This window comes from Passer montanus, unplaced genomic scaffold (assembly GCF_014805655.1).
Source record: "Passer montanus isolate IOZ18808 unplaced genomic scaffold, ASM1480565v1 scaffold1, whole genome shotgun sequence".
NCBI lineage: Eukaryota > Metazoa > Chordata > Aves > Passeriformes > Passeridae > Passer > Passer montanus.
The window spans coordinates 6,291,812-6,316,746 of NW_024356504.1; the positions used below are offsets into that span (position 1 = coordinate 6,291,812).

At 39.2% G+C, this 24,935-nt stretch overlaps 1 protein-coding gene across 1 annotated transcript in view; it reads left to right on the forward strand.

Moving 5' to 3' along the window:
* Positions 1 to 24,935, forward strand: part of PDE11A (phosphodiesterase 11A) — a 107,870-nt gene that overhangs the window by 64,217 nt on the left and 18,718 nt on the right. The window contains exons 11-17 of the mRNA XM_039699397.1: positions 8,775 to 8,921; positions 9,025 to 9,132; positions 13,764 to 13,873; positions 16,424 to 16,514; positions 18,402 to 18,502; positions 22,191 to 22,268; positions 23,630 to 23,693. Coding sequence (XP_039555331.1) covers positions 8,775 to 8,921; positions 9,025 to 9,132; positions 13,764 to 13,873; positions 16,424 to 16,514; positions 18,402 to 18,502; positions 22,191 to 22,268; positions 23,630 to 23,693 — 699 coding nt within the window. The remainder of the gene's footprint in view (positions 1 to 8,774; positions 8,922 to 9,024; positions 9,133 to 13,763; positions 13,874 to 16,423; positions 16,515 to 18,401; positions 18,503 to 22,190; positions 22,269 to 23,629; positions 23,694 to 24,935) is intronic.

Consider the following 24,935-nt stretch of genomic DNA (forward strand, 5'->3'; position numbering starts at 1 on the left):
CAATATTTCTACAAGCTTTTTTAAAAAATATTTTACAGCGAGAAACTTAAATGTTCCCCAAAGGAAGAAGGCAGTGTCCTTTAAAAGCTTTCGACATTTCCAACAAGTTGATATTAGAGCTAGAACCTTGTTATAAGTAAAACTCTCCAAAGTGAAGAATGGGAGATGCTTTTCTGAGATGAATCTGTTTGGCCACTGGGTGCCATCCTTGCTCCACTTTAAGGCTGGTCGCCAAGCAGCATTTCTGTTCAGCCGTAAAATCCTGCAAAAATTTAATGCCAGTGCAATTTCACACCATCATAATGTTTGTGTGTGTGCATTTGGCAGAATATGTTCTCAGCACAAGGCAGCATGCCTTTCTTGCACATGTCACTGAAAAACTGGAGGGATATATCCTTACAGGTTCAGCCATGTTATATCCTGCAATTTTTTTTTTCCATTCCTCCATCAGCTGGTGAGAATGAGGCTGTGCTGAAAGGGCTGTCCCACACATGAGCGTGTAAGTGACCATGCTTCTATGCAGTATTAACTTAGGATCTGGCATTATTTGAAATAAAAGAATTCTCTGGATGCACACTTGTTTTCTAGATCAATTTGGGATGAATGGACCTGGGTCATCCAAGCAAAACATTATCTAAATGCTACAAAAATGCTACATTGCTACAAAAATATTTGTAATTGTAATCTTGTATAGGATATTTATTACACTATTTCATTGGCTGCTCTGGGTGTCTGCTATTGGTTTAGTCTGAGCAAAACCCCTGGCAGAGTAAATAACAGCTTCCAAGAGAAATGGTGTCAGTAGTTCTGTGGGTTTAGTCTTTCAAATTTAAACTGCAAACCCTTTACATGTATGAGAAATAGACTACAGCACACACACCCCCATCATAATCTGCCTGTGCCTACAATAGCCTGCCTAACTCACCTACCCCTGCTTTCTCTGCTGCCACACAGCTGTGTGTGTTCTGTGCCTGCAACCAGTTCAGGGCACACAAAAACCCCACCCCAAAAATAACCAAAAAATCCATTTCTATGGATGGCCTTCATAAACTCTACTGTTAAGCTGATTCCAGTACCTACTTGTGCTACCTCTACCTTCCCTGGAGGAAACCTGTTGCTGTGAGGAAGATAAAAGAAAAGATAAAAGCAGCAAAATATATATACAGGTATTCAAAATATGACTGTCAAGAAACAAGTGTTTATGTCAGTATTGCAGCCTTTTACCTCAAAGAAGTGATATATGAAAGCAACCTTTGTTTTGAGAAGAATTATAAAGCTAGTAGTAAATAAGGAGCTAAATAAATATAATATTTAAGTGCCTATTATTTTTTTTTTGTTGAAAGAATGTGATCTGCACATTTTGGGTTTCGTCAAAAAGCTTGTGATGCTGTGGCTGTGAGTTGTGTATAAACCAGAGGCCGTGCTGCAGTGCAGGGTGCTTAGGCTTTCTCTGCTGAGGGGCTTTGTGGATGAAGGGGGCTGTGGAGGATGTACATTCTGCTCTGGGGAGAGGAGCTGGGCTCAATTCAGCCTGCTCTGCAGAAGCCTCACATGGGACAAGCCTTGGCTTGTGAAGCTGTAGTGAGATGAACCTCTGGTTTGGGGAGAAAGCTCCTTTGGACAGTCCTCAGTGCTCCTAGAGAGTGATTTATGGGTTCAGAATAGGATGGCTGGATTTCTTTTAAACCTGTAATCAGAACTTGACCAAAAGAAAGGACAAAAAGACAAGAACATACTTTCCGGAGAATCACGGAAATGTTCTCTGCAGAATTCCTGTAAACGTATGTTGTGAGGTTGAAGGTGTTGTCAATATTATTTATTGTCCACCTGACAGTATTCTGCTATAGCTGTCACTCTAGCAGGTCTGAAATAGGACTTTCTCCCCAGTGGAGCAGTAACCCACTCATACATTTGCATAACTTTCCCCACCCGTCACTGCACTGCCAGCCTGATTTGTCACAGCTGCTCGGAAAGAAAATTTCAGTGGCTCCCAGGAAATCCCATCCAGTGCCATTGTGCGCCTGCAGCACCACCATGGCCCCAGGGTGACACGGGACTGGTGGTCCTGCATGTTGGCTTTGGTTCAGAGAGCTGCTGCAGTGTGCTGGATCACAAAAATAGTGTGATACCAGTGCACATTGTGGCTCTGGTGGGATTTCTGAGGTTCTGGCTTTGGGGTTTTTTTCAGTATCTGATCTTGGCAATCCCTTCACTTTTTTCACATGCTCTCTTCCACTGTGCCCAACTGAGAGTTGCAGAGCACAGTTTGGCCTCTTTTCACCAAATGTGTGAGCTCCCCACTATGCCTTCACATTATGTCTACCATGAGAAGAAACCTGTCCCTGCTCCTTAATCATGTTTTCCTCTTCTGACTCTTCAAGGAAGGAGATAGAACTTTTCCTCCACTTTCTGGGTAGGAAAAGGCTATGTTGTGTCCCACTTTTCTCACCCTCCCAAATTTACAGGCATAAGGGGGAGGGCAAGTCCACATTACCCATTCTGCTCTTCATGGGAGTAACAAAGCTGACTTTTTGCCACCAAAACCAAGAAAAGCTTTGTGGGAAATGGCAGCCTGACACTTTTGTAGTGTAGAGAAATAGTTGCCCTAGGTTTGCTGCTTGTGTTTGTTTGAAATTCTGAAACAGAGACTGAATAGACCCTTTTGTACAAACTTCTCATCTGCACTGATGGCCATAAAAACTCGACAGTTGCTAGCCTGCAGTATGTGACACACTGGTTCTTTCCTAATCACCATCAGCCAAAAGGACGTGAACACTCCCCAGCGCGCCTTGGGAGATCATTGTGTCCAATGTGCATGCCCTGTAAAACTCCAGTCCTAGGCTGCTGTGGTTATGGACTTTGGCCTTAAGAATAATAGATGCCTAGACCATTAATTTTTTTTATTTTATGCCTCTGTTCTTTTAAAATCAAAATTTCTTGTTCCTTTTATTGGCTGCCATATATTTTGTTTCTGTGTACTAGGAAACAACTCTAGCATCAAGGATTGATTTTTAGTAACATCAAATAATGGTTTTTGTGCCTATTGTACTTCGTAACAAAATTTTATATGTCATTTTTATTTCTGAAATGTATTCTTTCTTTTTGATTTTCAGAAAGCAGTATGTTCAGATAGGATTGATTGACTGATCAGAAATATTCAAAATGCTTTCTGGTTTTTAGCTATAATTCTGAGGCTAGCTTTGGAAATAGTATGTTTAACGCTGTAATGACATACCTTCCCTTGCCCTTTTAAAATGAAAATTATAAGAACACAAATCCTTTCCTCAGGCACATACAGTTTGATCCCCAAAGTAGAAAGTAAATACGATAGTTTTGTCCTAAGTCCACAGTGCATGATAATAAAAGAAAATCCTAAATGCTATACTTGATAGCTATATATTGCTTAATGTCTACTTTTCTTGTTCTGATAGAAGCAGTCTAAATAGCTTCTTAATGCTGTGAAGTTTCTCTTTTAATTAAAAGAAATACCAGCATCATACTAAGCAGTAGTTGCATTTGGTAAATGGTCAAACACAACTTTTTGAAACAGGTTTAAATGCAACTTTGTTCTACATTTCATGTCTAAAGTACATGTTAAACTGTTAGTTTGCCATTTGAACGTGGAGCAGTTGCACTACATACATATACATGTTTCAGGTTTTGAAGCTGGATGCATGTAATGCATTATTCTTGGTTTACAGATCTAAAACTTTGACTAAATCAAGGAATGACCTTTTCTAGCAAAGGGCTCAGACACCTACTGTGGGACTTGGGGCAGAGTTTGGGCTTTTGATCTAACAAATGCAACTCTCTGTTTATCTGTGTTGTATCTGTAACTCTGAGGAGGTATAAAATACACAAATCCTGTTCCACCCTGCCTTTCATCCAACAACTGTTCAGATATAAGACATTCACAGAGACTGGAACATTTAAGGAGTCTGGTAGAGCTGACAGCTGCAAAGTGTGTTTGTATGGCAGCCTGAGGTTTCCTTAGGGCAGGGGCGTAGGACTGGCTGGTCTCAAAAGTTCTCTCCGAACTAAACAAGGCTGTGTTTCTGTGTGATTTCACTACTGAAGGCAGAGCAATGCTCCTGTGATAATCATGTTTAAAATGTTATTAAATCAAAATCAAGAGGAAAATACACATCAGTCATTTCCTACCCACTCCCCTTTACTGTAAATATTGTAAAATTCCCTTGTAATGCCACTGTCATGCCTCTGCTTCAGTTGGTTGTTTGAAAAGAGGTTCTAACACAGCATTGTGAAGGGCAAAGAGTTGCTATCCACAGTCTCCAGTAACAGATGGAGGCCTTTAAAAGCCAGTTTGCTCTGGGCATTAAACATGCTGGAGCTGCAACATTTGATTCTTTCTCTCTTGGAGAGAGTAAATGTGTCAGACTGGGATATAACAGGCTTTGGTCTTCCATGTCTGTGAAGAAGTACAAAATCTGTCCACTGCTGTTAATAACTGACTATAAAGATACATTTTAAAAGAGGCTTGCCTGCAGCTATAAATATAAGCAAGTATTTTAGAGGCCTTTATATATGAAAAGAATCTTTCACAAATAAAAATCTTTGCCATCAGAAAATGATGTCTTCAAAATGGCTTCATGGAATCATAGAAGATTATGTGAGAGATAATGAAGGCATCACATTTAAATATTCTTCACTTTGATACTTTCTCTTGAGCTTTTGATGACCATCCTTTCAGATTATTCAGATCCTAATCTTCTGAGAGATATTTGAGATGAAGAGATACTTGAAAAGGCAATTTTATTTCTTCTCTGTGTGTGATGTTGTTTGGAGGTCCAGTTTCACTTGAGTGTGCATGAGGTCAGATCCTGACCTGCTATTCGAATAGTGTGTGAACTCTGGACTCTAACAGTGCCCCTGGGATTTAAGATGTACACCACATCATTTAGACTTTTTTTTTTTTTTTTTTTTTTGCTACATTGGAATATATATTTCATGAGAAATCTTTATATGTGTCAAATATAACCAAGTTCCTTGTTACTTCCTTCCATCAGTCAGGCAGTATTTTCTGGTGAGGAAGCCTTGCTGATCATTCCACATGCCACAGTAAATAAGGCTATGCAAAAAGTGGACTGCATTCAGTAAGTGGAAGCTGCTGTTACAGAATAGTTCTGGCACACATAGGAAGGAAGCTGAGTATATCTAATGGCAGAATATGCCTTTTTCTTAAACAAAGCCACACTAATATACTTATCAGTATGTTTCAAAGTACTTTCCTTGCATAATATGCACTGATGTCTTATTCATACAGGTACTAAAACAGAAGTAGAGAAATTTTAAGATGACACAGCAAAGTATAATGTCAGTGTTTTCTGTGTTTGGCTGGACTGCTATCATGGTAGTGCACATTTTATAAAGAAGGAATGTTTTGGGAAGAACTCGGCAGTTTCTTTACAGCTGATTTTATCACATTATCAAATATTGATACAGAAGATTGTAAAGAATATGCTATTAGATGAGCTAGTGCAAAATAATTTAGTAAGCATTTTCCTTCTTAGGCTTTTCATCCATAGGAGCCCAAAGGCTTATTAATACTGAACCAAAAATGTTATTTTTCTGTTCCCATGGGATGTCTTTTTTAGTGGCCAGCCTTGTGACTGTGTGGTGAAAGCCACTTTGATGTTCCACATTTTGCAGTAAGAGGGCCATTAATAGCCTTTTGTGATAGCTCTTGGAAACTAAGGCTCAACCAGTCCCTTGTCTCTCACCTGTTCACAAGTAATGAGGAGGCTGTGATAGAATTTAGTGGTAGCAAAGAGCCATGAGGAAAGGAGAATCTTGTCTCCAATTGGAACTGAGTACAAAGTTCCTGTATTTATTCCACCCTATTTCATGGATACCTGAGTATGGAGTAACCACAGATCTCATCCTTATGCTCTTGTTTGGAGGCATGACATCCTCTTTTTCGAGCTACCTACGACTGATGGTATTTTCCCAGTCTGGCAACTGCTGAGTTTGTATTTTATTAGGCAAGACCAGTTGCTTTCCATGTGTTCAGCCAAACTTGTATTCCAGATTCCCTTCAAGGCAAATTTTTGGGTTAGTACTGGACATATGGAAATGTGACCAGAGGAGGCACATCTGGCTTTAACTTACCATAAGTTCACTACAGAGTCTTGTGAATTTTCCCCAAGAATACGAAGAGCTTGATTCACAGGATAAAAATATTCTAGAGTAAAGTGTTCTTAATTGTTTTAAGGGAAATTAAACTTCAAAATGTTCAAAAACCCATGACCTTTTAAGGGACTGTAAATCACTGTGTGCTTTAAAAAATAATGTCACTGTAACTTGAATTTTAACTGCCTGTCCCTTCCTTTTGCTGTCATGGTACTTTCATCCTCTCTGTTTTCCTGAGAGTGTTGTTATTGCTGTTTATTTTAAGAAATCCACTGAAATTTTTCCTGCAGCACTGCAAAATTTCAGGGAGGGATATGTTTTAGTATTCTGCGTTATTAATTTTTTTTAATATATCTGTAATTTTAAAATATGAAGTTTTAATGAATGTTCTCCTCTAAACCCTGGACTTTTGCATTTCTAGCCTAAGAAGCTGAGGATAGTCAATGCCAGGTGCAGCCAGAATATTGCTGCAGCCCCACAACATATCATTTTTTTAACATTATTCAAATTAGGCTCTGCACTCATAATTCTGTTGTTTCCTTTATTGCTGTTGTAAAGCAAATGGTTCTTTTATACAAATGTTATCTCCTGGCTATTAATTCAGCAGTTATTTTGGATTATGGCACTCCTGTTAAATTTAGGAATGTAAAACCTCATAAATATTTAAAAGTTTCAGACTGACGTGGGAAGAAATTGTTTTTGACTTGCTTTGTTAATGTCCCGTTGTTCAATTCGTAATAGATTTGGAATATATTGTTATTTCTCCACTGTTTGACAAATGGAAAAACAATTTTAGTTGAGCAACTGCTTCAAGTGTTCTACCTTGAATTGCAACAGGCTGATAAAAGTGTTGGTTTCCAGAAAAAATAGCAAGGAAAAGATCCGTTTTTCTTTAAGAGACCAAAAATTCTGAAAATGTTAATTAGATCCCACTTCAAAGTTAATGAAAATGCAGCAGTAGGTTCGTAAAGATTGTTTGATAAACAATTTCAAGGTCTACTCACAATCAAGTGCTTCTGTTTCAGCTTGTTATTTAAGCTTTTCAGTAAGGAGTATGATGTATGAATGTGTTTCTTCCCCAAAAAACTATTATATTGAGAGTCTTATTTCTATCCAGTGAGTGTGTTCATAGACAATATTAATGTGCATGTCCACTATCCCTCAAGTCTTTGAAGAATAAATGAATGACAAAAAAGTCACAATTTTTATAAGATTGCTGAAGGTCTGGACAGCACAGTTTCAGGGCCAGCATTCCTGCTTCACACCTAACCACATTTTATTTCTTTCTTTTTTATCCTGGAATTATAGATATAGTTTTTCAGATCTTGAAGGATGTTAAGGTGTAACTCCTGCTGGGATCATCTAGAAGTATGTGGTATAGCTAAAGCAGCTTGATCTCTGCATTGCATAAAGTAATTATTGAGGTGGCACTTTGTCTTCATCCAAAAGAAGATTTTTACTTGTCAGTAATTTGTAGTTAGAATGCAGTGTTTCAAAACACAAGTTTTCAAAAAGGAAACCATAAAGTAGAACCATAGAACATGTAACAGTCAAGGTGAACTTAAATTACAGTTGCTTGAACTAACTGGTATTTTATGCAAGTGTGTAGCTGGATGTTCCACAGCAGCTGTGTCCATGTGATTTTAACTAATTCAGCACTGTCCAGCTCAGCCTGTGGGCTGGATCCAGCCCCTTGGAGAGGATTCCATCCGACCCATCACCCTCTCACTGCGGGAGCCAGGGGACAGCTGCTCCTTCAGCAAATGTACCCCCTGCACCTGCCCTCTCCAGAGAGAAGAGCAGCAAGGGGCGTAAGGAAGGTGCAAAAAGCCTGGGAGGTTTGTCAGCACCTCTGCCTGGCTCATGCAGGTGCTGCCACTGAGCAAGCCACAGCACATCTCTGTGCTCAACTCAATACATCAGCCAGGCCAGCACGCATTCCTGTGTTTGTGTCTGCAAGAGCAGATAATTCCTCTCTTACAAAGAGAAGTTCCTGTTATACAGACAATGCAAAATGTAAGGCTTTTGCTGTTGTTTTATTGACTCACTATAAAATCAGCATGTTGAAAATTATTTTACTTTGGAGAGTACTTCTACTAGACATTTCTTGTATTCCTCTTCTTCTGGTTCTGTGTGTGAGCAGTGAAGAGTGTAAAGCAAAGGGCACTTGTATGCTTATGATTAAAAAGGCATTTGGATGAAGAAATTCTGCAGAGCAGTATATTTACTTTGCATTTCTAAATGGTAGCAATTAAAACTCCCAGCTTCTGGCTATCCAGATGTTTCTTGCATTACAGCATTGTAATCTGCATTGGAATATATTGTGTTACTGCAGTGGCTGTAAAGTGGTCAGCTTTCAGTCTAAATGCTGTATCAGGGCTCCAATTGGGATGGTGAACATATTTCCTGCTCATACCAGGTTCCTCTCCTTCCCACTGTTTCCACACTCTGTTAGCTTGATGTGTTTGTGTTTCTCAGATGAAGACTTTTACTGCTCAGCATTTGAATCAAGCAGGGGATGTATCGGCAGGTCAGAACTGATGTACAGTTTGTTTCTTGTAAGAGTGAAAAAAAGGAAAAAGGACAGAAGTTTTGAATCAGAAATTTCCCTTTGGCATTTCCAGGCAGCAAACATCCCTCTGGTGTCAGAGCTTGGCATTGATGATATCCATTTTGATGACTTCTCGCTCGATGTGGATGCCATGATTACTGCAGCCCTGCGGATGTTCATGGAACTTGGAATGGTTCAGAAATTTAAAATTGACTACGAGGTAACCATCTGCGCCGCACATATCTGCTGCTTTTGTCTTGGCACTGCTCTGTCCATTTGTACACATTTAGTAGCCCTGCTACAAATTGCACTTTGAATTTCAGACGCTGTGTAGGTGGCTTTTGACAGTGCGGAAGAACTATCGCATGGTCTTGTATCACAACTGGAGGCACGCTTTCAACGTCTGCCAGCTGATGTTTGCCATGCTAACTGTGAGTACCCAGCTACACAGAGAGCTTCTACTGCCACACTGCCTAACCTGGCTAGCATTTGCCAGCATTCAATTTCTTTTCTAATTATTATGCTACTCATTTCCAATAGCAAACCAGACAGAATTTGTTCAACTCAAGGCAGCACATATTTGGCAAAACCTTATAGTGTTTTAGTGACAGTGATATCATAGGCATATTAAAGTGACTGAAAACAGATGGCTGTCTTGGAGTGCTCTTGTTATTACAGATCTTGATCTTATGAAATGTTTTTCTTTTGGAACTCTTTGATTTGACATTTATTTCAAACTCCTAATTGGGAAGTACAAAACCAAGGACTAGAATCCCAAAGTATTTATTATGTTGATATTTATTAACTCCTTATCCACCTTCATCTAAACAGTTTTAGAAGATACTTCCTCAAAAGATTTGTTGTTATCTAAGTGAATCTTGAGTCTCCACTGGACATTGTTAACACTTAGGGGTTTTATTAGCATGTATGTACAGCAGTACCTGTAGCTCCTTTTAGCATACAAGTAAATTCTACTGAAATTTAAAGTAAATTCTGCTCAAAGCACCACTGCTAACATACTAGAACAAGCATACTGCTCTCTCTCCCTACCCTACAGCAACCTCACTGTGGGAAATAACCCATCTTTGGCTAGTTCATTCTTGTAAATGTACCAACAAAAAACTCAGGGGTCCTGGATGCCAGAACTTTGCATGTTGGGCAAGAAAAAGAGACTCTGACTTCCCCTAGCAGGTGAAGATGTCATTCTAGTGCTTGGTCAGTCCCAGCAGGGTGGGTGTGTTTCTGTGAGTGTTGGTGGAGGCATAGTGAAGCTGTACCATGCACCATGAGACAAAGGAAAGGAAGACATCCACCAAGAGAACCTCTTCCTGTGGGCATGAGGCTGCTCAGCTGCGCAGAATGAACATTGTTTCAGCAGGCACTTGCTGATGCTTTCTAAGGAAATTCGGTGGTAATGCCTGGGTGTTGGTAGTTTTTATGGTTTTATAAACTTGACGTGGGGTTTTTTCCCCCCAGTTTTAGAGAAAGGAAAAGCATTTTCCTCTGATGAATACAGGCAAAGGCGGGCAGCGCCGCTGGGTGTGAATTACAGTAATTTGTGCCGGAGGCTGCCGGGGCGGGGAGCCCCCAGCCCCAGCGGTGACACCCCTAGGTGGAGCTCCGAGGCCGGGTTTGCGGCACGCTGCTCTGCCCGTGGGAGCGGGCACCTCCATCCCGGCAGGGAGGGCGCAGGGCCCTGCCCTCCTCTGCCGACAGATGCTCTGACCGTGGCTCTCACGGCGTAATTTCAGAATCCTTTTAGCAGTCAGCACAGGGGTGCAACTGTCTGTCAGTTTTGTTCATTTCCTTGCCCATGCTCCTGGTAATAAACAGAATGAGCAATTCCATGTGCAGGGCTGGATGTGAGTGGCCGCAGCACTGGAGCATCCGCACATCCCACCCCGCTTGGCTCTGGCTCTGGCTGGGAACAGAATAAGTTCAGTGCGTGATCTGTTTGGTCTGCTCTCCCTTCCAGATACAGGAAGATTCATTTGTGCAAAAAAAGACACAAAAGAGAGACTTGACATTAGTAATAATCCAAGGCTTGCTCCTACTGCATTTGTCTTGGGGATACCATCCAAGTTAGCGTGTGCCTTCTTTTTTCACTGGTGAAAGGGAGAAAATTCTTAGACAAAACTCCTTGAAGGGCTTATCAGAGCCCTCCTCTGCCATGCCAGAAGGCATTGCTTTGTAGTTATTGCACCTTATTTCTGATTCTCCATGATAGTGAGCAATGTAGACAGCCCCACAAATAGAAACCAGTAATTCTATTTTAGGACATTTTCAGGAGGGATTTACCATAGTACAGTCATGTCTAACCTATAGTGCAGTAGCCTCTAAGGGCCCCACCATACTCCCACTGAATGCACAAGGAAAATTCAGCTGTGTTGAACAAGTCAAACAAGAGAAATTCAACAAAGACTAAACCGTTGTTTCACTCCTGGTAAACTCAGCCTTTTGCATATCTGAAGCATGTTCCTGTATGTCTAAGTATGTATTTTCTCTCTCCTGAGCAATCATAAGCCCAGTTCTGCAAGCCACAGTTCTGTATTTCAGATGCCCAAGAATTCTGAAGACAAGCACTGCAGCAAGGCTGCTCCTGCAGGTTAAGGGAGTACGTGACAGTAAAGTGCAGGATCAACCCAGGCTTCATTATCAGTGCCTTTGCCAACACAGTTCACATTGATACTTATTTCAAAGGACAAAAATGAACAAGTAAGCAATACCAAATTAAAATCCCATCTGGTGTGCTAATAACAAAACATATAGATGTGGGGCAAGGTATAATGAATGCAATTCATTTCCTCACATGAAAGAATGACCTCCATAACTCACTGGAGACTCTGCCACTCATGAGTTATGGGTCATTCCTTTTCTGGTGAAAATAAATTTTACTGCACCATCGTCTATAGCCATGTATTTTTTTTTCTCTTGTAAATTCAGAAATGGGGAAATACAATCCTCTGTTTACTTGCATTATGTTTAAAGAAGATATCCCCTTACTGTAGTATTGTTTTAAATGAAATGTTTTTTACTATGTGACATATGCTATATTTCTTTCATATATTCAGTGACAAGACTTTTCATTAAATAAAATGTGGCAAATTTTTTTAGTTATTGCTACTGTTAATAAATTCCTTAATTGGTTTCCCTGCATTTGCAATACAGGTTGAATCCTTGAATTTAATCAAAGTTTGGATTACACTAAAGAATATTTATTACTACATCAATTTCATATTATAAAACTTCCCTTTTAAGTTATTTTAACTTAGCCATGAATATTTCTAGACTGAAACTTGACACTTGGTGTGTTGTCAGTTACAAACTATTTTTAATCCCTTTTTATAAATAGATCTTTATTACTATTTGTCATACAAGAGCGATGTTTTAAAAATAAAAAGAGAAAACGCTATTTTTAGAGGATTTTTTTCTAATTGGGTACATGTTACTGAAACTAAAACAAAAACAATACCACTAGAAATCAGGTGAACCTCTCTCCTAATATCCAAGTTATTCTGTACACTGGTGGATTCTACACAAAATTAATTAATCTTTTTTTTCTTCATGCTTGATCATATTTTCTGCTGTGTAATTTTTAAGGAATTATAAAGCTTTTGTAGCAAGTCTTGCATTTCTTCAGTTCCCACTGCAGTGCATTCCTGAGCACCTGGGGGAACTTGGCTCCCTGTACTGTTTAAGTATTAACTGTGGCCACATTTCACACTGTCTAAACAGAAAATACCTAGATTTGAATGTGCATTTCTCTAAGTAGAAATTGTGGTCTTCAGAGTAAATACCAGAGCTTTCACAGAGTATTGCAGCAATTTACTGGTGTTTCTGTAAGTTCCTACCACAGAAGGGCAACAAGTCCTCCAGTATCACTTAAACTCCCTTCTTGCCAGTGGGTGAAATTATGCCCCCTTTGAAAATCAATGATATTTGGGAATTCTTAAATAGTGTCAGTGTTCAGCCTTGGTTTGGTCCTCCAATACAAATGTATTTTGTATTTCTTGTATATAATTTCCTTTCATGCTACCTAGATCATGTGGCTCCTTTAGGAGTTTCACTGGAGACTGACACTGTGAAAAGACAAGTGTTCTGATTTTCCAGCTCAGCCAGTCATTTTGCTGTTTATATTCTATTATGCCCTCCTGCTTCTGAAGAACCAGGTTGTTTCTGCCATGGGTAAGAGGCACAGCACCAGTGGTGCCCCACAGAGGCTCTAGCACCTCCTCCAGACAGGATCTGTTCAGGATGCTTGAGGTTAGCAATAGCAGTGTTTTTTCTCTGCCATGAGCTCGTTCAGGCAGGAAGACTGCTATGACAAGTATCCAAGAGAAGAAGCACAGTGATAAAAAAATGTTTCTAGGATTAACTCCCCCATTCACACAATCATATCTGAGCTGCTTGTAGGGAATTTCATTGCATCTGTTTTTGAATGCTTCTCCCAAATTCAAGTGGGTATCTGCAGCAGAAATTTGAGACATTGCCTCTTTAAATCGTGCCACTTCATTTCAGTGCCAGACTGAAAAAAAAATCTAATAGTTCATAACAGTTCCACACAGTACATTTTATCTGAGTTCTTTTAAAGGTCTTCCAAGTTAACATGTCAGCTATCTCTCACAGTAGGGATTGACTAAGATGGTCACCTCAGGATTGAAGAAATTTTTCTAAGTACTTCTCTAAATAATAATTTTAAAATTTTATCAGTTTAGTTTTGGGGTTTTTATTTCTCTGATTAAAAAATCCAGTTCCTGTCTCAGTTTGCAGTTACTGGTATTTGTTTTCAGCTCCTTTTGCCTTTAGTGCCTCCTGGCTAGCAGAGAAATGGCATGCTGGAAATGCAACAAAGAGATAATAACAGATCACTCCAAGGACATTATCTATTCTGCTAACCATCTGACATACATCAGGGAATAGAATATGACAATAAAGCATTTATCTTCTCCTTACTGAAACGTTCATGGTATCAAAACAAAGTTGACTGTTGCTGGATGGACTAACATTACTTATCCCTTTTGCTACTGATAGTTACAGCTGCTTTTTTTTTTCCTGCTCTCAGACCGCAGGATTTCAGGAGATTCTAACTGAAATTGAAATTTTAGCTTTGATTGTGGGATGCTTGTGTCACGACCTTGACCACAGGGGAACCAACAATGCCTTCCAAGCCAAGTAAGCTTTCTAATTCTTACTATTTTAATTTGGTTTTCTTCCACAGGAGAGCAAAAGGTGACCAGGATAAAGAATGAAGCATTAATTTCAAGTCTTCTAGGCCAAGGCCAAGTACTCTTATTCCTGTGTGCAGTGAGGGACTATCCATCTTTATCATTCTCTGTTCCTTTAAGTAATTGCTGGCTTGTCCTTTGGAGCTGGCTGTTGAACTGACACCACATATTGAAATGTGGTGCCAAAACCTGATGTTCTTTTCAGCTGTTATTGATTCTGGTTTTCAACCCAGGAAGCACCTAAATTGTCTGTCTGGGTTGTTCTTGCTGACTGGGGTGCTTAGCATTAAGTAAAATATTTTTCTGCTATTGCGAAGGAAATAAAATAAGTGAAACTGAAATAATGCTTTCACAGAAACCAGGCTCCTGCCAGTGAAGTAGAAGTAGGTTTGTAAGTTTAAGAGTGGTACTTCTTACTGTGTAGGTAAGGGAACTCCTTAGACTAAGGTCAAATTCATTCCAAAATCTGCCTTTCCTGAGAATAGGAGGGACAATAGAAAATGTCTCCAGCAACATCCTGGCCAAGCTGTGAAATCTGCCACACACAGAGATGCCTTCAAATCCCATGTTGTTTTCTTCACTCCCTGGTTCCTCTACAGTCAGAATATGAGGCCCGAAGGCATTCCTGTCCTGCAGATCCCAGTGTGCATTTGTAGCTTTTTCTGTTCTGCCTTACTGCTAATCCTCCATTGTGATGGGGGAGTGGTCAAATGGTTGTCCAGAGATATTTGAAATGCAGAGTGATGCTGTATTAGCCTATTTTGTCCTACTTTTGCAGAAGTACTCTGCTGCAAGGTGTGTATGCAGGGGCTACTGCATTTCTGGGGGCAAGTTGCCTCAGTGACCATCACTCAAACTGATGTTTCTGATGTTCACTAAGCTGCCATTTCCTGAGGTATTGGTGTTGCCATACAATCTCAATGAAACAATGACACTGTCTGGATCTTCAATCACCACAGCAGGGAAAATCAATTGCAGTGCTCAAAAGACAGAGCTCGTGGTGCAAAGGTTACCAAGCACTGCTAGATGCCTTTTTGCAGCTGAGTCTTGAAGAGAATCAAAATAGACGAGACAAATGGGAAGGAAGCTCAGCTGATTGATGTTTATGTTCCCAATTTACAAAAACGAGACCTAAGATTTACATCCTGGCCATTTTAGGCTCTGATTAAATTAACCACTTCTCTGCTGTACCATTATACAAGAGTATCTTTTGTGCAGAGGGATGGCTGACTTAAAGGTACAGGGTTCAGCATTAGACGGCTATCACTCATACTTGTTGTTTGACAACAGAGTACAGAGAGGAGGCTACCATTTTATGACTCCATAAAGAAACTGCTGAAGACATTTAATGAAAGACAAACATTACCACACACGTATAAAACATCCCTGAAAACAGAAGCTGTAGTTTTCATAACGCTAACTATGATTTATTCCTCTAACCTGACATAAATTTAAGCATCACATTTTCCTATTTTATCTTCAGTGTCCCATACTGCTGTTCTGTATGATGAAGGTTCAAGAGGTATATGATGGAGGCAATATCACAGTTGTCTCAAATGGCTCTGTTATATATGTCAATATCACCTTCTCTAGGGATGATGTTTCCTGGACATTCTTTTCTCTCATATAGCTGCATCTGATAATTAAGTATCAGTATGGTGCAGTTTTATGGTATATGCTCCTAGGAGACTCTTTCTGTCTCTAGCATAATCTCTTATTCTCATTTCTTTGGGAAGAAAGCCCTTCTTCTCACTTTAGGCTGGATCCCAGAAGTGAAGTACTTTGCCTGAACTACTTTGCTACTGGTGAACAGTGACCATTCTGACAATCCAGTCCCATTCCCTGAAATTCCCAGCAATTTGCAATTATATAATGTTATTCCATATATTTTTGTCCTTTAAACATAGAAAACCGACCTGCTCTGTTCATTTTGAACCTGATTTTGGTTTAGGCAATAAATGTGATGAGAAAATACATTCTAGAGACATGCTAAGGTTTACTTTTATATTCACTGCTCTCACTTGTGGTTTTTTGTTTACCTCTAGTATTTGCAGTTAGGTTTTTTGTTGTTGTGTTCTGGGATTTTAATTTAAGGGTTTGTAGTTGGCCAATGTAAGCCCTTTGTTTATGTCTATTAAGAATTAAAAATAAATGGTAGCAGGGGAACAGCTGATCCCAGCTCAAGGACATTACCTTGTGCCTTTACTGCACAGTTCTGTGTCCGTGCTGTTCCTGAGGCACTTGGAAAGCTGCATTACAAAATTCCTTGTAGTTCCAGAAGAATCTTTAGTCAGCTGGCAATGTTTAGCAAAGAATGGAACATAAATGCTTTATATCTGGATTTGAATTAGTATTTTGATCTCATCAGCTGTCTTAAGTGAGGTTGCTGAAGTGGAGGTGGAGAGTGTGGCTACGTGCTTTTGTCACTAAATTGTCTCTGAAACCTGCTTCGTAAGCAGACGAGCAGGGTTTGTTGACTTCCCATGTTCTGTTTCAGGAGTGGATCAGCCTTAGCTCAGCTCTACGGCACTTCTGCTACCTTGGAGCACCACCATTTCAATCATGCTGTCATGATTCTCCAAAGTGAGGTACAAAAGCATTACTATTAATCTCACTGTAAGCTGTTGGGCAGTTTCAGCTGGAGAAAGGAAATACCATGTACAGTACCTTTTTAATGCCCTCTCCTTGAGGAATTATTTATTGGTTACCACAAAGGTCACAACTAGCACAAAATTAAACAACTACAAATGCTGATCACAGAGCTCAGAGATTATATCTGTCTCAATCAGCAAGGGGCAAGGAGAATACATCCTAATCATATTGTCAGCTTTTCTCACTCTTCTTACATATATCCTGCTCAGTGGTTTAGAGGTAGCTGAAACAGGTGCTTACCTTTCCCCACAGGTGTCATATTCAGAGTATCAGAGCCATCCTTTACTACAGCAATTTAATTTCTTTGGCAGCCTTTCTGTAATCAGTATTTTTTTTTCATAATTTAATACACTATTTTAAAAAATTAAAATCAGTAATATCATGCTGTCCAAAGTATATTAATTGCTTTGCAGATACCTGTGAAGACAGAGCTCTTGCCTAGAATATCTTGCATATAACACTATACAGCATATACTACACCATGTATTTAATAACTGAGAGAAGTGAAAGACCGGACATAGAGTCCTTTCAAAACAACAGATGCATTTTCTTAATTTACAGAGTTCGGTTGCTACAAAATGCATTTAGTAAATATAAAACCAAAGCTGCTGTTCATGCAGCACAATTGAAGACCATAGCCCGATCTGCAGTAACTTCTGAAGAGATCTGGAATGTCTCATGATCACAGACGAATGGGAACAGGGTGATGGCTTTTCCTCTGTGGACACTGCCAGGGAGATTTGTCACAGAACTGCACCTCCCCAGACCTTATTTCATATATGTCCTCATACCATCATAATTATAGCAACCCTGTTGCTGGAAAATTCTTGGTTATAAGGGGCATTTTAAAATTCCTCAGCAGTAGATGGCAGTGCATACTGAATGTGGGCACTACAGGACTAAATATCACCAAAATAAGACTCTGGTTAGAAAGAGTCTTATATTTATGTAGGTGATTAGGAAAAAAAAAGGCCTGTAATACATTTATGTATGCTAATATATGTGACTGTTGTCAAAAAATAATTTCTTAAGCTTACATTTAGAGTTTTTCATTAATTTTGTTTCTTTCGTCTTATTTTCTCAAGAATTTCACAGAGGAATTATAGGATCTCTGTCCCTCTTGTTTTCAGAAATCCAGTTACAAAAGAACCTTCTCCGTCTCAAATAGCAGCATCAAATAATGAATTTCCTTTCATTTTGGCCACAGAGCATCTTTAAAATTCTTAATTCTTAATCCCTTAAAAAGCAGCCAGTTGGGCCCATAAAGGTAGTTTAAATTGTATATAAAGTTGTGGTTCTTTAGTCCACATAGGCAATGGTTGTATACACTGTAGGACAAGACAGTAATGGGCAGAGTGAGCAACTGGGCTGCTTTGAATGAAAAACTGATTTAGTGTCCTTGACTGCTCTAACAGCAGTTTGTGTGCATGCAAGCAGCAGCACAGATAAATCTATTAGGATCACTACTCAAAATCTCCAATATACAGCTCCCTAAAACATTTAATAAGATGAAAGACTGAGATGTATCCATAGTTTTTCTCCATAAACTGAGTCTGTGCAGGGTCAGAGGAGAGAGTAAATCTTTACTTGACAGGCTATCATTTCAGCAGAGTTTAGAAAAACATACCAGGTGCTTGATAACAATCATCAAGTCTTCTGCCTCAATGTAATCTCAGCAGTATTAGCATTATTATTTCATCATCGTTTTCCCATGAATCAGAAAAGGCTTGTGTTACAGGGAAACAGTAGACTAACAAGTTAGAAAACTTTTTAAAAAACTATTGATTGTTAGCCATTTACCTCTTTTATCTCTTTCATTATAGGGTCACAACATCTTTGCTAACTTGTCCTCTAAGGACTACAGTGACCTTATGCAGCTTCTAAAGCAATCGATATTGGCAACAGACCTCACTCTGTATTTTGAGTAAGTATTGGCATTTCTGGTATTTGATGAATGAAAATTCAGAGAACTTACTCTAATGACCTATTAAATACCAATAAGGATATATAATATGAGAAATTAGTGTTCAGCTATGGTTGAAGAGATTTAGTCTAACACTTAGTATCTTTTAGACTAATAGATATATCTCAAGCGTCCAAATAAGTTTTGCTTTAATATGTAACATGTCTGTATCAACCAAAAGCAAGTGAAATCTTAAATTTATACTTCAAAGCAATCCCAGGAACCAGTTACAGCTCAGTTCCATACTTTTTCTGTCCCTTCTATGATAATTTCTTCAGGCACATAGAAAATCAATGACATTTGAGAATTCTTTTCCACCATTTCAGCATTTCTAAACACTTGTGCTAAGACATACCATGTTTAGTTACAGACCCAGTTACAGAGGTAACAAAGCAGACACTTTGCTGCTTTGAAGACAAATTATGCCAATTCACATCATATGATGAGAATAGGTCTTAAAAACCTTAACTGTGGAGAAGTACACTAGGATCTCTCTCCCCCAGTTTTCTTCCCTTTCCTTGTTTGCAAATCAAATCTCAAAGTAGATTTCAAGTTGGTCCTGTATTTCAAATATTGTTAATTATTACTGAGCTCATCCCACTGAGGATGTGTGGGAGGATGCACGTAGTTAGAGGAGTAATGGTGTCACCATCACAGTGCACTTCTGACATGTGGCATTAGCCTGTGGCAGCAGTGCTGACAGATGTGCAGTTTCAGTGCACTGCCTTCCCAGTCATGACAATAAGTCATCCTTAGGAATTTTTGTTTGGCGTCCATTAGCATTCTATCCTGTCTGTCTTTCTGCCATGTCTCAAGTGAAAGGATTAGAGTTGGACCAGAGGAAGTTTAGCTTAGATATTAGAGAAAAAAAATTCACTGAAAGAGTGGTTAGACATTGGAATAAGTTGTCCAGGGAGATGGTGGAGTCACCACCTCTAGAAGTATGAAATAGTTGTGTTGATATGGTGCTTAGAGGGAATATGGTTTAGGGGTGATTATGGGGTGCTGGGTTGACAGTTGGACTTGATGACCTTGAAGCTCTTCCATTCTGTGAGATACAAGGACCATAGGTCCTCTTGTCTCATCATAAATAAATGCTGCAGACATTTTTTGTGCTCTCAAGAAGATGAGTGACAGGGACTGAGAGGACAGCTGCCCTGACACAGCTCCATGTGCTCACCCTGGCCGAGACCCTGGAGGAGCCAGAGGGGGCTCATGGCAGTGCCTTGGGACAGACCCTGTTCAGACCCAGATGTGATGGAGCTCTCTTCTCTGCATGCCTTAAGCTGAAAAACTATGTGGTCAAGTTGTTTTTCTAGTTTGAGCACAGAGAAATAATGTCCAAAAGGGACATAATTGAATTTCGAGATTATTTTCTTACTTGCACAAGTGATTTTTCGTGCTGCATGAATCAGAAGACTTTTAGCAAATGAGGCCTCTTTACTCAAAAGTCTGCAGATAAATTATTTTCTCTTCTTCTGTTAATATGATTCATTAATGAGGTAGCTATGCTAGTTTATTTTCAGAAGTGCCTGAAAATCACTCTCTAGAAACACTGGTGCTTTACATTTCTTAAAGCCAGCCTATGTGAACAGGTGTTTCTACACAAGTACCTAATTTGTTTTTTCAGTTTGCTACATCTTCAACATTTTTGTTGAGAGGGGAATTCTCATATCAGTATTCTTAAAATGACTGAATGTAATGACCACAAGCTCCAGGTACTACACCAGCAACAAAATTGTTGCAGAGCAAGATTTTATGACCTTCTCAAGGCATTACTTTTACACAAACAAACAAAAAGATGATTCTCACTGAAAAATCAGATAGGAAATATATTTGACTTTAGTTTATAATTCTAGATAACAACACTTGTAGATAATAGCAAGTAAAAGCATGGAACCAAAGTTAAGTTTATGGAAATTCATCCAAATGATGTCTTGAGCCATTGGGCTGTAGAGCAAATGAATTTGTTATACATAGGAAAACAACTTGCCTTTGAGGCAAAATACAGCAAGAGTCAATGTTACTCAAAGACCCTGGAAAATTTTTATAACTCAGTTAGTTTCTGAAATTCTGCCATATTATATTTGCTTATTAATAGAAAACTTCATCATTTTGGATACGAAAGAAAACATTAGGAAATGCTAAATTGTTTCATTGGACATGGCTGCTTTCCTCCACTTCAGTCCTTCCTACACTGAAACTTCTCTGTGGAGCTGGACTACTACTTCTGTATCCATTTAAATGGATTTCAAAGAAAATCCTTAAAGCTTTTAGCTTAACATAAGGCCTTGAGACTTACATTTTTGGTTACTGTTTATGGATCTCTACATTTTAAATGTGAATATTTTAGGTTTTTGGGGTGTCACATTCCTGGGCTTTAAGCTTTAAACATTCTTGCATGGTTTTTGTTCAGGAACATAAGAATTTCTCAGAATATCCAATACTTCAAAATGAAATCTTTTTTTTTTCCCCAAAGTATAATGGATTAGATATCATCATGCAGTCATTTATAGCCCTCTTCTAGCTGCTGAATGAAATCCATTATAGAAAGGCCCTATAGTAGCAGTGACTGGTCATATATATACCCATGATAGTCAGGGACCAGAATAATGCAACATGCCCCACATAATGTTCTGGAACATAGAGTATCTGGAAGTGTGCATATGCAAATATGTCCTGGCTGCCATGAGACTGCACTGTCAATAGTCACTGTCCAAAATTGCAGCTTAGTTGAAGTAAATGTAGACTGCAAACTCTCTCCTGTGGAGGAAACTAAACACATTTCCTCTTGACAAAGAGCAGTCACATATGAGATGGGGCACTGCACTGTCACTCAGGACGTAGGTATTTATTTGCTTTCCAGCTTTGATGCTCATATGTTGTGTCACGGGGGGCAAGTTGCTCCAAGTTTCTGTACCTCAGCTTCTATCTTGGGCAGGATCTATTACCTACTGTAGTCACACTGCAAACAGTAAGAGCTGCTTGGAGTCTCAGTGCCATAAAAGATTACAGACTATCAGAATTTTGTTGCTTAAAGGCAACAATCAAGCATTGACATGTTCTATCCATCTCACGTTTTGTCCCTGTTTGAGGACATGAAGAAGGCGTGAGGAGACAAACCACGGACTAAGCAGGGAGACCTAGTTTCCAGTCTATAAGAACTATGAACTCAAGACAGCAGCAGCTCCTGTGTGTCTCTGTTTCTTTCTGTGTGCTGGAAATAACAGGAACTGCACAGCTCTGAAAAACCCTTCAGGATATAGAAGTAAAAACCGTTTTGCAAGGACAACAAAAGAGGAGCATGTGTGTATTTCTGGGGTGTTTCTATTGTCTGTCTGTCCACTGCTGTAGGTGAACATTTCATGCTTCTGTGGAAGACTGAACATTTCAGAGCCATTCATTTCCTTATTTGTGGAGACCATAAATCCAATATTGCTTTTACTAGGCAACTCTGACATTGATAACAGACATTTATAGAACGTGTTCGGAAATTAGTATGTTTCGCTTAAATGGACTGTCAGTGTAACGGCCCTAACAATAATACATGAGGTGCAGTGATTCCGTATCACACAGAGAACCGTGTTTCTGCTGCAGTGCTGCCCTGCAAGTGTCTTATTTCCTTCTCTGACAATCTGCTTTTTTGCAGGAGAAGGACCGAGTTTTTTGAGCTTGTCAGTAAAGGTGGTTATGATTGGAATATAAAAAACCACCGAGAAGTATTTCGGTAAGCATGGTTTTTTTCTTGCTTTCTGGTTATTTGTGTAGCCATATTTGTTAAAGGAATTTCATGTATTGTGGACTGGAGGCTTAGAATAACAAGAGAAGGTATCTTGTTTTAAAAATACAATCAATTTTATGAAATACACGGTATGATTTTTCAACATTAGCAAACAGCTGGGATTAATCAACATAACTTCACCTTCTCCATTTCTCCTACACACTTAGTCCTGTTTTCTTCCCTTTCTCCCAGCCTCAGTTCAGCCCTTCTGCTCTTTTTCCAGAAAGTATCAATATTCTGCCTCTCCACACAAAGATCTTTCCTGTCTGTTTCCCTGATCCCTTTCCTCTCATCTGTCTTTTTTCACTAGCCATGCACTTCTCTGCTCTTCCAGTCTGTACCTGGGAATTTTCATATACAGAGTACTCCTCCAGCCCTCAGGAATGCCCTGAGCATGCATCCTACTGAAAACCTCAGACATTGTGGGTGGTTTGAGTAGATCACACTTTGTAGACAATAAAATGTGTGTATTTGCATATGCATGCCTGGTTATGTCTCATTTTATCTGAAATTTCATTAAAATTCTGTTATCTTTTCGTCTTTTGACAAAATATTGGCCATTTTCTATTTTCCATACCATTTCACCCATTCCTAATTTTAGATTCAGGCAATATATTTGATGCTTCATTTTCAGTGCCCTTGTTCTTCATTTAAACTTTCTTAGACTTTTATCTGCATCATGTACTGTACATAAACGCTTTCTACAGCTGAACGGTTTCCTTCTCCTAATGCATATAAAACATGGTTGTAGCTAGATATTAAACTACAGTGGAACCATATAGCTCACAGTAAATCTTCAATTTTTATTGTAGATGAGCAGTAGAAACTGCTTAAACAGTGTCTGGGATGCCTCCTGTGATTATAGGCTCTCTTGCTACAGCAGTCACTTACAAATAGGCATATAAATTAATCCAGTTGCAGGTGTTATTATGTAATAATACCCTTACTTATATCATGTGAAGCACATGCTTTCTAATATATTATAGGTATTAATGTAAGTAGTGTTAGAAGTATTGCAAAATTAGCAGTTACTCCTTTGCAATATCATTTCTTTTCTAGTGTGCAATGCAGAATACCAAAATTCATCATCTTATGACCTGTAACACATTAGGATTCTGAGGCACAATTGTAATGAAAAAGCCATGCTGATGGCTAAGATTTCAAACATGTCATTCTTTTCTGGAGGAAAAGAAGGTGCCAGGGCTGACATTTTATATATGTATTATTTATTTATGCGTCCAGAGCAGAGTTGTTTAGAAATTCAACAAAGGTTGATTCAGCTTGTATTGTTCATTTCTGTTTTTCAGATCAATGCTAATGACAGCCTGTGACCTTGGAGCTGTGACCAAACCGTGGGAGATTTCAAGACAGGCAAGTCATGATTAATAGCAGGGCTGGGAGGAGGCGGGACTGGCAGGACAATATTCCCAGGGCCCTGGCTTACAAGGGACCAAAACTGGAATCAATTTACAGCAGTATTAATGCTATAAAAAAATAGCAGGGGGCTTCTGCAAAAAGTGGTTTATTGCGTAATCATTCCCTGTACATATGCTGGTGTGTACATCTGGCTTTACAATCTCTCCTCTTACTAACATTTTAAATCCATATCCAAAAAATGGATGGATTTTAAAAAAAAGGCATTTAGCCACATATAGCTGCATTTACTTGTTTCATCCCAAAGTTTTCCTTGGCAGTGGCAGGGTCTTCCCTAAATCAAAAATACCAACAGATTTTCCGCATATTTTCATTAGCATAAAATCTTCAGTAGATATGATAAAAGAAATGTGTTCATTTTCTTAATAATGTTGCAAAACTCCAAGTGCAGTACAGGGCTTCCTTTAACATCCTGTATCTAGAAACCAACAAATAAAAATGCAGAGTTCTGCTGCTGAGTAGGCTCTTTAGAAATATACATAAAAAATAGATCCAGCATTAGCAAACAGGTACAATGTGAGAAAGCAACGTCCCAAAACTCTTGTCCTTTGCCCCACGATTTTCTCTCTTCTAGACATCTTTGTCTACCTAGAAACCATACTTAATATTTCCAGTATCTATGCCAGTCATTCTCTGTCCTTCAGTGAGGCCCAGAACAAGCCAGTAGAAGACAGACTGTGTCAGGTTATGGAGGAATTGGCAGCATCAAGAAGCAAATAGAAAACATACCAGTGCAGCTGGGTTTGGGTACACAGCTGGAGGAAGTTTGGTGCAACAGCAAGTAATAGTTATAGAGATGGGGTGGAAAAGAGAAAACTAGGCCAGATAACTGGTGATGTAGGAGCAGACAGATTCCTTGGACAAGGAAGTATTAGAAGCTGAAAAGGATCTATGGAAGTTAACATGCACATCAACTGAATAAAAAAAAAAAATTTATGGAGGGAGGGCTCCACCTCAGCTTTCAGTTTTTCAAGTGAGTCTTTTTTGCTTTATCAGCAGACTGTGACAGTTCTTCTAAGGCTGTTGCTCTACCTGGCCAGAACATAGTCACCTAGCATGGAAATCAGGAAAGCTGCTTCTATCCTGCAGTGGGAAATTGAGTAACAAGATTTTTCAGTGCCTCCTGGCCACTGTTGCAGCGTGTGCAATCCCTCCTCATTTTTCCTCCTTAACCCAGTT